The sequence below is a fragment of the Capra hircus genome, chromosome 5 (assembly GCF_001704415.2).
Source record: "Capra hircus breed San Clemente chromosome 5, ASM170441v1, whole genome shotgun sequence".
NCBI lineage: Eukaryota > Metazoa > Chordata > Mammalia > Artiodactyla > Bovidae > Capra > Capra hircus.
Window position 1 is genome coordinate 95940295 of NC_030812.1, and position 13674 is coordinate 95953968.

General features: G+C 46.0%; 1 protein-coding gene across 4 annotated transcripts in view; it reads left to right on the plus strand.

Moving 5' to 3' along the window:
- Nucleotides 1-13674, plus strand: part of DUSP16 (dual specificity phosphatase 16) — a 107409-nt gene that overhangs the window by 75989 nt on the left and 17746 nt on the right. For all 4 annotated transcript variants that reach the window (XM_018048468.1, XM_018048465.1, XM_018048466.1 and 1 more), the window contains exon 5: nucleotides 2477-2640. In XM_018048468.1, coding sequence (XP_017903957.1) covers nucleotides 2477-2640 — 164 coding nt within the window. The remainder of the gene's footprint in view (nucleotides 1-2476; nucleotides 2641-13674) is intronic.

Consider the following 13674-nt stretch of genomic DNA (forward strand, 5'->3'; position numbering starts at 1 on the left):
TCATATGCCCTGTGTTGTGGTTTGTATGCCCTGTGTGTGTGTGTGTGTGTGGTTTGTATGCCGTGTGTGTGTGTGTGTGTGTGGTTTGTATGCCGTGTGTGTGTGTGTGTGTGGTTTGTATGCCCTGTGTGTGTGTGTGTGTGTGGTTTGTATGCCGTGTGTGTGTGTGTGTGTGTGTGTGTGGTTTGTATGCCGTGTGTGTGTGTGTGTGTGGTTTGTATGCCCTGTGTGTGTGTGTGTGTGTGGTTTGTATGCCCTGTGTGTGTGTGTGTGTGTGGTTCGTATGCCCTGTGTTGTGGTTTGTATGCCCTGTGTGTGTGTGTGTGGTTTGTATGCCCTGTGTGTGTGTGTGTGTGTGTGGTTTGTATGCCGTGTGTGTGTGTGTGTGTGTGGTTTGTATGCCCTGTGTGTGTGTGTGTGTGGTTTGTATGCCCTGTGTGTGTGTGTGTGGTTTGTATGCCCTGTGTGTGTGTGTGTGTGTGTGGTTTGTATGCCGTGTGTGTGTGCTTGTGTGGTTTGTATGCCCTGTGTGTGTGTGTGTGTGGTTTGTATGCCCTGTGTGTGTGGTTTGAATGTCGTGTGTGCTTGTGTGCTTTGTATGCCCTGTGTGTATGTGTGGTTTGTATGCTGTTTGTGTGTGTGTGTGGTTCGTATGCCCTGTGTGTGTGTGTGGTTTGTATACCCTGTGTGTGTACATAGACTGTGTGGGATAGGCTGGTGGTGGTGAGAGAACAGCATGTAAGTTGACAGTGAGTTTTGTGTGGCTGGAAGGATGTTTGGAAAGGGCAAGACATGAAATCTTCACTCTGAGCAGGTGCAGACCCTGAGGACCCCGTCGGTTCCACGAAGGAAGTAGGGTTTCTGTAATGGAACCTCCTACTCTGTCTCCCATGTTCCCATAAGAGCTTTACAAGCAAACTGCTTATGAATAAAAACAGTCCAGACCCCTGGGTTGGAGGCTCGGGACGGACACTTACATTTGGCAAGTGCAAGTTATTGGCACTAACTTGCTGCCATCCAGCTGGCTGCACTGTGCATGCCACGGTAAGCACAGATGATGCACACGGGTGTCCAGAGGGTCCTGCTGACCCTTGCCCTGAACAACACGGGATAAAAAAGGGTATACTTCTCCTTCTGCAGGTGCAGGTGTCAGCTCCCTGCACTGGTGCAGCTGATGAGGGTGTATTTCGTATGTATCCAGAAGGGAGGGAAAGGTGTGTAGAATGTAGCTCAAGGAGATGGAGGTAAATATTTAATGAGATTTGCAGGTCCCTTTTAAGGCTTGTTTAAAGAGGTAAGAGTGGGACTGCTCTATCTTCTCAACAAGTGAATTGTTTTTTAATTTAATAGTATTAAAACTGTACACGCTGCTATACTTAAAATGCATCACCAACAAGGACCTTACTCTATAGCACAGGGCACACTGCTCAATGTCATGTGGCAGCCTGGATGGGAGGGGAGTTTGGGGGAGAATAGATATGTGTGTACCTATGGCTGAGTGCCTTTGGTGGCTACCTGAAACTATCACAACATTGTTAATCTGCTGTACTCCTGTACAAAATTAAAAATTGTTTAAATATACGCACACAGACATTCACATATTCTGAGTCTCTTTGGTTCCTGAGTTTGTACATAGTGAGGGCTGGATAGGGAGGGACTTATCTGAAAATGTATCAAAATGTATTCAGTTCCTGGGTTTGGATTTGCATCACAAAGAGTATTTAGATTGGAAAAACCAGTGAAGACCTTATTCATCTTTTCTTTTCCCAGAGAAGGTGAGTGTCTCCTTAGCCAGTGGGTTTCTTGTCGTTAACAGTAGCAAGATTGTGACCTAATAAAGGTCATGAATGGGTCATTATAAGGACAGGACTAGAAAAAAACAGAATTCCTCCAAGTCCAGGAATCTTCCCCCAAGGCCTCTGTATGTACCCTGAGCAGTTAGGGTCTGTCAGCCCTTGTTTATAGTGAGCGCCCAGCAAAGGAACAGGAGACCCCGGAATCGCGAGTAATTATGAAACCCTCGATAGGGAGAATATTTGTAAGAGTAGAGGGTGTATGTGGTATCTTTGAAATTAAATATTTACATAGTAGGAAGATTTTAAAAGTTCATTCTGAAAGAAACTTAAGTTGATCAACTGTGTTTTGAAGAAATAACACCTGGCCTCAGTTGAGGATTTGTTATATCCCCGTTTTACTTCTGCTTGGTTATTTGCTGCTTACTTTCCGTCCTCTTTAAGTTACACAGAAAAGGGCGGGGGACTTTCAGGGCCTGGGCCCCTTTGGAGGCCCTGCAAGCCAGGGCTGTTGCTGGCCTGTACCCCAGAGCAAGCAGCTGTAGCCAGGGATCCGTGTACGGCAGGATCCACCTGCATTTGTGGGATTTGCTTTTTCTTTTCAGACAGCTTTATTTGATTGGTTACCAGAAGGCTGATTTTCATCTCTGTGCATGGCATAACTTTACCATGTCTATCCTTAGGTGGGTTTGCCGAGTTCTCCCGCTGTTTCCCTGGCCTCTGTGAAGGAAAGTCCACTCTAGTCCCCACCTGCATCTCTCAGCCTTGCTTACCTGTTGCCAACATCGGGCCAACCCGAATTCTGCCCAATCTCTATCTTGGCTGCCAGCGAGATGTCCTCAACAAGGTGGGTGCTTTGAAAATATCCTTCATTGCAGGATTTCTTGACAGCAGCTGGAGAGGCACCGGTGGGCCATCCTTTCAGATACGAATGTTCTCAAAGCAGCTCCCCAGCCAGCAGCCCAGCAGACTTACCTCCTCTCCCGTGCCGTCGGCTGTGATGTTCTGTTTGCCGTCGGAGACCTAAGCCATTGTCAGGTGTGCTGTTCTTACAGGTCCAAGAGAGCTGCAACAGGACAGGGATTTTCAGAAGTTTCGCCCCATTTTCTTAGATGTTCTGTTACAGTAGCCGGGCACACTCAGGAAGGCCAATGCCATCTAGATTATTTCACACTTAGAAACGTGTGCATTCGCTGCATCAACTGGAAAAGAGCTCAGAGTGGCTTGGATTGAGGAAGAGTTCATGATGACTTTCCCCTTCCAGAGGGGCAGGGGAGGGGGTCAAAAGATGGTGAGGACCAGCGCTTAGAGGATGCAGTGGCGGATCCCCTGCCTGAGGTTCCTTGACGCAGTTTGGTGGAGACAGAAGAGGGAAGAACATGAATCCTGGATGTAAAGGATGTGGGCTGTCCTGAGCCAGGTGCGCCCAGCAGAGGAGCCATGTTGATTGGCTGAGGCCGTTGTACTTACCGGTACACACATAACAGCAGTAAACTAAGGTCTGTCTGTCTCCACAGTCTATATGCTCTTAACCAGTGTTGCTAGAACACAGGCCCCTAATTGCCTGGAAAGTGATCTGTCTCTCAACCTCTTACTTGGTGGTGGTTTAGTCGCTAAGTCGTGTCTGACTCTTGCGACCCTATGGACTGTAGCCCGCCAGGCTCCTCTGTCCATGGGATTTTTCCAGGCAAGAATGCTGGAGTGGGTTGCCATTTCCTTCTCCAGGGGGTCTTCCCAACCCAGGGATTGAACCTCGGTCTCCTACATTGCAAGCAGATTCTTTATCTACTGAGCTACCAGGAGGCCCTAAATGTCTTATTTACACCACCTCTAATTGAAAAAGCATTCAGAGATCTTAATTCAGCTGCTGGTGATTTACAAGCACTGCTTTCTTATGTGAAAATAAATTTCTCCTTGAGTAGCTGAAAGAATTGGATTGGCTATAAAAATAAACTTCCAGGCGGGCTTGCTTTAGCACGTGGAAAGCAAAAACATCCTATCATTGGGCAGGAAGGAGGCATTCTTTTCACTACTTTTTTTTTTTTTTTTCTCTTAAAACCCCTGCATCTTCAAAATTTTGCCTGGACATCATTGTTAATACATCTGCTCTTACCATGAGGCATTTGAAATTTGATAACGCATACTTGCACTGAGCCTTTCTGGTGGGGTCATGATGTCTTTGAGCATGTGATTCTTATTAGTCCTCTTTGAGAAATAAGCAAAGTATGTCACAGCGTGCATGCTAAGTCACTTCAGTTGTGTCCTACTCTTTGCGGCCCCATGGTCTGTAGCCAACCAGGCTTCTCAGTCCATGGGCTTCTCCAGGCAAGAATACTGGAGTGGGTTGCCTTTTTAGTCAGACTTAGAAGATGAAGTCTTTGAGAACAAACACCACAAAACCACTAATGTTATTAGTTGTCTTATTTATTTATTTTTAACAGAGTGCCACCTAAGTATCTTAAAAGCATGTCATAGTAATTTTCTTAGGAGGATAATAGTGTTTAACATTTAAAATGCTAGCCTCAAAAAAAAAGAAAAGAAAGTGCTATACTCTTTATGTTATTGCATTTAACTCTCATAATAGGATTTAGAGGCAGGTTGGCCCTGAGTTGTATGATTTGCTTACCCACAGTTTTGTGACTAGAACGTCATTGACTTCAGAGTTAGTCAGTGGCCGAGATCTTTCTCAAACCTAGTCCACTCTGGCTCTGAGTCCTATGTTTACAGAACACCAGAAATCCTCATCTCCTGCAAATGGAAATCTCCATAACAGGCTGTTTACAAAGGACTGAGATTCTAATGGTCTATAGAATTTAATTGAAATTTGTTTCCCCTGCTTTTTCTACAGCGTAGTCTATACCAGAACCATCCCATAGAAGTAGAATGCAAGCCACACATATAATCCAAAATGTTCCAATAGCCCTTTTTTTAAGAAGTTAAAAAAAAAAAGTGAAACTAATTTTTAAAATATGTCTATCTACTTTTTATCTTATGACCGCACCACTTGACATGCAGGATCTCAGTTCCCCCAACCAGGGTTGAGCCCCTGCCCCCTGCATTGGGAGCGCAGTCTTAACCACGCGACCACCGGGGAAGTCCCGTGAAATCAATTTTAATAACATTTATCACCCGGTATCAAGAGTATTATTTCAACCTGCGATCAATATAAAACTTACAGGCGCGTTACGTATTTCGTTACTGGGTCTTGGAAAGCTCGTGTGTGTGCTGTGGCCGCTGCTGCTCTTGCTGTGGATGAGCCACACGAGCCAGCTCCCCCCTCAGACCCTGCAGGCCCATGCTGTGAGCGTGTGACCGTTTTCACTTCTGTCTCAGAGACCTGGCTCTTCTGTAGGAGGCCGTAGGCAGGCATCGGTAGTGAAAAGAACACCCTTCCCCTCACACGTGTGCTTTGTTCCGACACTCTCCTCCTCTCTGGTCTTTGTGCTGGAGTTTGAACAGGAATGGCAGTTGTACTAAAGCAGTTTGCAGCTGCCCAGTTCTTATCTGACTGACTGAGCTTGGAATCAGAGTCCTGTAGTTAAAATGTTCAAGACAAAAGTTCGTGATGCTTTCTCCTCCCTTATCAGTTAAAATTCGAAGTGGACTTCTGTTTCGCCCTTACACACGGGATGTGTGATGGAGTTACCTACTGTGCATTGTTCTTGAGCCTGAACCTGTTCAGCTTCTTCACCCCTCAACTCTACCCCTCTTTCCCCGTTTTAAACAGGCTGCTGCCAGCCTTCTTTGGGCAGCGTCTCTTTGTTAATATTTATTTATTTGGCTGCACCAGGCGTTAGTAGCAGCATGCGGGATCTAGTTCCCTGACCAGGGATTGAACCCAGGGCCCCCCACTTGGAGCCTTAGCCGCTGGCCCAGCAGGGGCATCCCTGGGTAGCGTCTCATTTCAGTCTCCGGTGTACAGAGCTGGCTCTCCTGTGCTGCCAGCACCAGGGCTGCTGCCGCTTCCCCTGGTGTTTCCATCTGAGAGTTAGGCAGGAGCCTGGTACCCTGTAGCCAGATACCGCTTTCAGGTTTCTCTGTGATCTAGGAAGACAAAGGGTCATGTCGTCAAAGCAGGCAGTAAAAATGTTTATTGTGTCCACTGTGTGTAGAATGCCATGTAGAGTGCAGGTTGGATAGACAAGACCTGTTCATGAGTCAGTGATTCATGAGACAGGTGACTTAGGGCTTGAGTGAGGGCTGGCTTTGCACGGGGTGGATTTGCATCCCAGCCGGTTGGCCTCACCAGGCAGAGCACCTGAGCCAGGTGACGGAATCCGCTTCTTCCCCTGCAAACTGAAATGACTCCTGCCTCCTCCTAGTGTTCACGTGAGGCTCCAGTGACAAGGCATTATGCCAGGCACTGAGCACAGTTCCTGGTTTATAGGGGACTCTGATGTTGTCACCAGTGGGTGGAGTATACCAAGGTCTAGCGTGGGTGGCAGATACAGTGGGTATGGCTGGTTGAGGAGGGCTCACTGGAGGAAGTAGGTCAATGCTGAAGGCAAAAGGAGTGGCGAAAACAAACTTATTCAATTGGCTTCAGAAAGAAAGATTACAGTCCCTTTAGAGTTGCAGTGCCTGCATGATTTAATGAGACCTCTGTCCTCAGCCTAAGTCAACATGGGAAACTTGACCAAATAGAGCAGTTTAATTAAGCTATATATTAAATCTATAGTCCATACAGTACTCCACAGTCTATGTCACAAGAGCACAGAGCCCACGTTTAGAAATTAGTCCAACTATTGGGGAAAGTTTATTTCATGATTTAAGAGAAAGAAACTTAAACGGGAAAAAAGTAGTGACTGCAAACCATAGTAGTAAAATGATTATTTTTTTGACTCACAAAAAATTATTTTTGAACATTTTCTTAATTGTGCTTTGAAACTAGAATCTTTTATTAGGGGGTCATCTTTGCTGCTTTACAGCTGAACTCTTTTTTTATACCCAACCTGCGACATTCAATGTAATTTCCCTTTGTTGTTTAGTCACTAAGTCGTGTCCAGCTGTCTTTGTGACCCTGTGGACTGTAGCCTGCCAGGCTCCTTCGTCCTTGGGACTTCCTGGGCAAGAACACTGGATTGGGTTGCCATTTCCTTCTCCAAGGGATCTCCCCCACCCAGGGGTCGAACCCACGTCTCCTACATTGACAGGCGAGAAAACAGGGAAGCCTGTAATTTCCCTAGTGAAGGCCAATTAGGAGGAGGGACAGTTTGAATTAGTGAAAAATATACATTACAAGCTTTGGGGGTTGAGGCGTGGGCAACAACTTTATTGAGATATAATTCATACACCCTATGATTTACAGACTATTTTTTATTGAGATATAACTGACGTATAATATTATATTAGTTTCAGCTATACAACATAATGATTAAATATTTGTATAAACTGCTAAATGATCACAATAAATCTAGCTAACATACACCACCATACATTGTTACATGTTTCTTCACTCTGTTAACCACTTTCAAATATATAATTCAGTATTATTATCTATATCAGTATACTGTACAGTACTTCTCCATGACTTATTTATAACTGGAAGCTTGTACCTTTTGACCACCTTTCACCCTCCCCTCCACCGCCTCTGGTGGCCACCAATCTCTTGTCTGTATTTATGAATTCGATATTTGTTTGCTTTTCAGATTCTGCATGTAATGAAAGCATATGGTGTATTTGTGTTTCTCTGTCTGACCTACTTCACTCACCATAAAGCCCTCAAGGTTCATCTGTGCTGCCACAGATAGCAAGGTTTCCTTCTGTTTGAAGGCTGAATAATATTCCACTGTATAATAATACCATGTCTTCTTTATCCCTTCATCTGCCAGTGGCCACTTGGGCTGTTTCCATGTCTTGACTTTTGTGAATTGTGCTGCAGTGAACACAGGGTTGCATGTGTCTTTTGGAGTTAGTATTTTTGTTTCCTTCAGGTAAAGACCCAGAAGTGGAATTGCGGAGAAGGCAATGGCACCGCACTCCAGTGTTCTTGCCTGGAGAATCCCAGGGATGGGGGAGCTTGGTGGGCTGCCGTCTATGGGGTCGCACAGAGTCGGACACGACTGAAGCGACTTAGCAGCAGCAGCAGCAGCAGCAGCAGCAGCATGGTAGTTCTAGACATCCCTGGTGGCTCAGATGGTAAAAAACCACCTGCAATGCAGGAGACCCAGAGTTGATCTCTGTGTCAGGAAAATCCCCTCTGGGAGGAATATCTACCCACTCCAGTATTCTTGTCTGGAGAATCCCACAGACAGGGTTGAAAAGAATCAGACATGACTGAGCGACTAAGCACGTGGTAGTTCTATTTTTAATTTTTTAAGGAACCTCCGTACCGTTTTCCATAGTAGCTACACCAGTTTACATTCCCACTAACTGTTTTAAAAATAAGATTAGGTGGGACTTCCTAGTGGTCCAGTGGTTAAGACTCCATACTTCCACTGCAGGGGGCCCAGGTTTGATCCCTGGTTGGGGAACCAAGATCCTGCATGTCGTGTGGTACAGCCAAAAAAATTTTTTTTAAATTTAAAAAATAAGAGAAAGTAAGGGAACTAACATTTAATGAGACTTGTATATTGTGCATAAGTCACTTCATCCTCATAACAGCTTTACAAAATAGTCATCATCAGCTCTGTTTTACAGGTAAGGAAACTAAAGCTGAGGGAGGTTAGTGAGATCATTCGGATAATGAACAGTCCCACGCTGAGCCTGCTCTCAGTTTCCTGGGCCTGGTAACTGTGTGCTGGCAGAAGGGATGGTGGTAGAGGAAGTTTATTAGAGTTTGCTTCTAGAGGTTTCCATTATCTCAGAGTAGTAGGAACCAAGATCATCCACGAGCAGAGAGAGAGGGCGAGGGAGGGCGTGTGGAGAGTTGGAAGAGAAAGGGCAAGGGGTGGAATGGCATCCAGGGAAGAGGCCAGGAGAAGACTGAGGGAATACTGTGCCTGCCGATGCGTGGGACCCAAGGGGGCCCCTTGGCAGCGCGGCTGTGTTGCTCTCGGGCCCGTCCGGCTGCCCAGTGCAGATGCAGGCTCAGGGACGAGACAGATTTATCCAGACTTATTGTGATCTTGCCAAGTGAGTGCAAAGGAGTGACAGAGGGACACCGGAATTGAGGGTGAGGGACTTCCCTGGCAGCCCAGCAGCTAAGACTCTGTGCTTCCCTGCAGGGGTGCACGGGCACCATCCCTGATCAGAGAACTTAGGATCCTGCACTCGGTGTGGCTAAAAAAAATACTAAAAAGTTGAGGTTGAAAGTGAGGGAGGGATTCTAACTGTCTCTTGAGCAGTGCAGGGGTTAATCCTCTTATTGTTTATGGCCAGCCCTCCCCATCTGCAGGGTCTCTGCGTCCTCCAGTTCAGCACCAGCAGATTCTCTAATACTGCAGTGCTTGCGTGCATGCTAAGTCACTTCAGTCATGTCTGACTCTTTGTACCCCCATGGACTGTAGCCCACCAGGCTTCTCTGTCCATGGGATTCTCCAGGCAAGAATACTGGAGATGCCCTCCTCCAGGGGATCTTCCCCACCCAGGATTGAACCCATGTCTCTTAGGTCTCCTGCATTGGCAGGTGGGTTCTTTACCGCTGAGCCACCTAGGGAGCCCAATGCTGTAGTACTTACTGTTGAAAAATATCCATGTGTAAATGGGCCTGCGCAGTTCAAACCTGAGTTGTTCAAGGGTTAACTGTGTCATGACTGATGATAGAATTTAAGTTGGGCCCAGAAGGAAGGATAGACGTTATAAGATGGAAGGACAGAGGAGAGACGGTAGGAGCAACAGATTGTAGGTCCTGAGGGGACTGAGGGACTCCAGCCATGGTGGTGGAGGAAAGTAAGCTGGCGGGAAGGAGGCGCAGTCCTGCAGTGGGTTGTGTGTGGTTGTGGTTATTAGTAACAGCAGAGACCAGACCAGGCCCCGGGGAGGGAGTGGTCAAGGTGAGGTGCTCAGAGAACTCAGAGGCCAGGGTGTCAGAAGGGTATCTGAAAGGCCAGAGAAGACAGATTACGTTATCCGTAGGAAACATGTATTAGCTAACTGAGCACAGAGTTGAGCTAAATATTAAACAGAGTAAGATGACTGCTCTCTGGAAGCCTATGTTTAACTAGGGGACAAAGGACTGTTGCGTTGTGTATGCTTTCCACAACACATGGAAACAAAACTGAGTGAGTGACATGAATTCCTCATCAGTTCAGTTCAGTCACTCAGTTGTGTCTGATTCTTTGCGACTCATGGACTGCAGCACGCCAGGCTTCCCTGTCCCTCACCAACTCCTGGAGCTTGCTCAAACTCATGTCCATTGAGTTGATGATGCCATCCAACCCTCTCATCCCCTGTTGTCCCCTTAGGAAATCACATTCATCTCTGAGTAAAAATCATCATTAGTCTGTAATATGTACACACTCTTCACACTTGTGGTTCCATCCCAGTTCTGCTCTCAGGAACTGTGACATAGGACACACTCTTGAGCACTTACATGCCCGGCCATAAATACAGTCGGGAGAGAAGGGAACAGAACAGTCATGTGACTCCTCAGCTAACAGCAGCTGCTGACCCTCCGTTTGGCTGCCCAGGTGGAGACGGGTGGAAGCCCCCCTCCCGGCCACAGTGGGCCCTGGGCTGCAGTGGGCTCTGGATTGTCACAGGGCTACTTGCCCCATTTGAATAGTCTGCTCACCAGGAGGCAATTGTGTTTGTTCTCAGACTGTTTAGGCCAGTGTACTTGTTGTTATAATGATGTACATTCATGAAAGTATCACATATATGAATGAAATATGAATGGGGAAAAAGAACTATTTGTCTATGCTCTGAGCTAAATGTTTTCAAAAGATTCAGGAAAAACAAATTGCTCTATGTATTTTTTCTGTCTTAAGAGATGGGGAAAGGCAGCTGTAGATCTAAAATATTCTGTCCTGATTTATTAGTTTACTAGTTCTTGCTCTTTAAAGAATGGAAACTATAAGTGGTAGATGCATTTGGTTATAATTTTCTAAAGAACTCCAGTCAGCTAAGCTATTGAAAAAACAAAAACAAACCCAAAACACCAAGGTCCTGCATCAGAAGTTAGTAAATTAATGTACATGTATTTGCATTAAAATGTTTTATGTATATGTAACATCTTTAGTGATTTCCTCCTTTAACTCAGTTTTACTGACGTAGTAACTGCCACTTTTTTTTCTCATTTCATTTTGCATGTAAGTTGTTATCACTCCATTTCAACACAATAATGTCCCCTTCGCCCTTAGAAAGTGTTAGTCACTCAGTCATGTCTGACTCTTTGTGACCCCGTGGACTGTAGTCCACCAGGCTCCTCTATCCATGGAATTCTCCAAGCAGGAATACTGGAGTGGGTAGCCTGTCCCTTCTCCAGGGGATCTTCCTGACCCAGGAATTGAACCTGGGTCTCCTGCATTGCAGGCGGATTCTTTACTGTCTGAGCCACCAGGGAAGCGTGTCTCCCTTACGTCAGTTATAAATAAAGCTACTGCTTACATGCATCTTTTATGCATACTGTCTTATACATGGAGAATATTGTTGAGTATAAACTATTGTGGGCTTGGATGACTGTTTCCTACATGAGGTCTGAACTGCCCCCTTTTCATGTTTCAGCCATGGCCATTGGGCACCCGGCAGCAGCCTGCCTGAGGCTGGGAGACGTGCATGCCGGCAGCAGGGCCACGCTGTGATGCCCGTGGCTGCAACCGAGGCAACAGTTGGGAAAAAAGGGTCAAAGTGCAACTGATGAGTCTCCTTCAATAGCTTTCTAGTGTCCTGAGTTACTCCAAGAGTCTGTTCAGAGAGAACCATGCCCAGATGGGTGTTCCTGTACTTTCTAACTGGTTAGAGTTTAAAAGGGTAAAAAAAGATGAAACTATATTACTTCACTTGGTTAAACAATAAAAATCTGTGTGTAGGCTACTTTACTTTATTGCTCCATCTTTGTTGTTGAGTCGCTCAGTCGTGTCTGACTCTTTGTGACCCCATGGACTGCAGCACGCCAGGCTTTCCTGTCCTTCACCATCTCCTGTAGCTTGCTCAAACTCACATCCATTGAATCGGTGATGTGATCCAACTATCTCATTTTCTGTCGTCCCCTTCTCCTCCTGCCTTCAATCTTTCCCAGCATTCGGGTCTTTTCTAATGAGTCAGCTCTTCATATCAGCTGGTCAAAGTATTGAAGCTTAAGAGTCAGCATTAGTCCATCTAATTTGCTCTCAAAAGAACTTCAGTGGAGTGCAGCAATAAAGAAGACATACTCTAGAGATGAATATAATTGGATTTGACTTTTGACACTGGACTACTTGGTAGCTGTGTAACTTTGGAAACATGTAAACTTTCTAAGTCTTAGTGTCTTCATTTTTAAAATGAGGATAATGATAGTACCCAAGTCAAAGGGTGGTCGTGAGGATTCTGTGAGATGATCCATTTGAAAGTTTAGCACAGGGGCTTCCCTGGTGGTCTAATGGTGCGGAATCTGCCCGCCAACACAAGGAACCCAGATTCGATCTCCCGTCCAGGAATATCCCACATGCCGCGGAGCGGCTGAGCCCGTGCTCCACAACTCCTGAGCCAGTGCCTTAGCGCCCACAAGCCGCACCTGCTGAAGCCCATGTGCCTAGAGCCTGGCTTTGCAACAAGAGAAGCCGCCGCAGTGAGAAGCCCGCACACCGCAAGGAAGAGTAGCCCCTGCTCACCGCAGCTGGAGAAAGCCTGTGCAGCAACAAAGACCCAGGGCAGCCAAAAATAAATCAATCAAAAAAATAACAAAGTTTAGCACAGTACCAGGTACATAGTAGGCATTCAACATGTTGGATGTTGTTGTATACGTACCATGCTCCATAATAGTGTATTGTTAATAGGCTTATAACAAAGGTGTCCTACAGATTTTTTTTTTTAATTTAGGTTAAGTGATTATTTCTATAGAGTGTGAAAGTTGTTCAGTCATGTCTGACTTGTTGCCACCCCATGGACTACACAGTCCGTGGAATTCTCCAGGCCAGAATACTGGAGTGGGTAGCCTTTCCCTTCTCCAGGGGATCTTCCCAACCCAGGGATTGAACCCACATGGCAGGTGGATTCTTTACCAGCTGAGCCACAAGGGAAGTCCTGTGGCTGCTTGTCAGAAGTGTGCGTGGTTCCCATCTTTCTGTGGGGAAATCGTACGTGACGCTTGCCCTGACTCATTACAGCTCAGTGTTGTCCTCGCTGAGCACTGCCTGTGGTTTTGTGATTGTATAGAGTGGGTGACATTGCCTACGTCAGCCTCTCTCCTCAGAAACGCCTGTGTCTTTACTGTTGGACTACTTTTCATTTAATAAAGCTTTGTAGTACTGTTGACAGAAAGGAGGAGGATATTTTAAAAGGTTCCTTTCTTTAAGGAGCAGTGGTGAGAAAGGCCCAAAAGGCTTTTATCTCCAGCTCCTTGGTCGGGAACACTGTGGTGATCAGGTGGTGGTAGAAAGCCTTTGCTCATGTACAGATGTCGCCATAGTAGATGCTGAGATCGTCACAGCCTGACTCTTAGCCCCATGGGAGCCCCTGAGACCTTCAGAAGATGAGGGTCAATCACTTTGAGGTCGCTTAGCTCCAAAAACTACTTCTTGATGTTGTTATCTCCCAGTTGAGAGGGCTTCATCCCTGATCTGGATTTGCTCAGTCTGCCTTTTATGTAAAACAGAATATATTCGTTGTGCCAAATGTGGTAAATGGAGGGATTAGGGAGTTGGCAGGAGGCTAAAATAGGAAGAAAACCACCAAATTCAAGACCATGGCTGAAAATGATCTAACAAAAAGATCTGTAGAGGAGGTCGCATTCCTAGAAAAGAAGTGACATGGTTGCTGAGAAGAGAATGATTTCAGGCTGGATACGTTTCCTGAGAGGCAG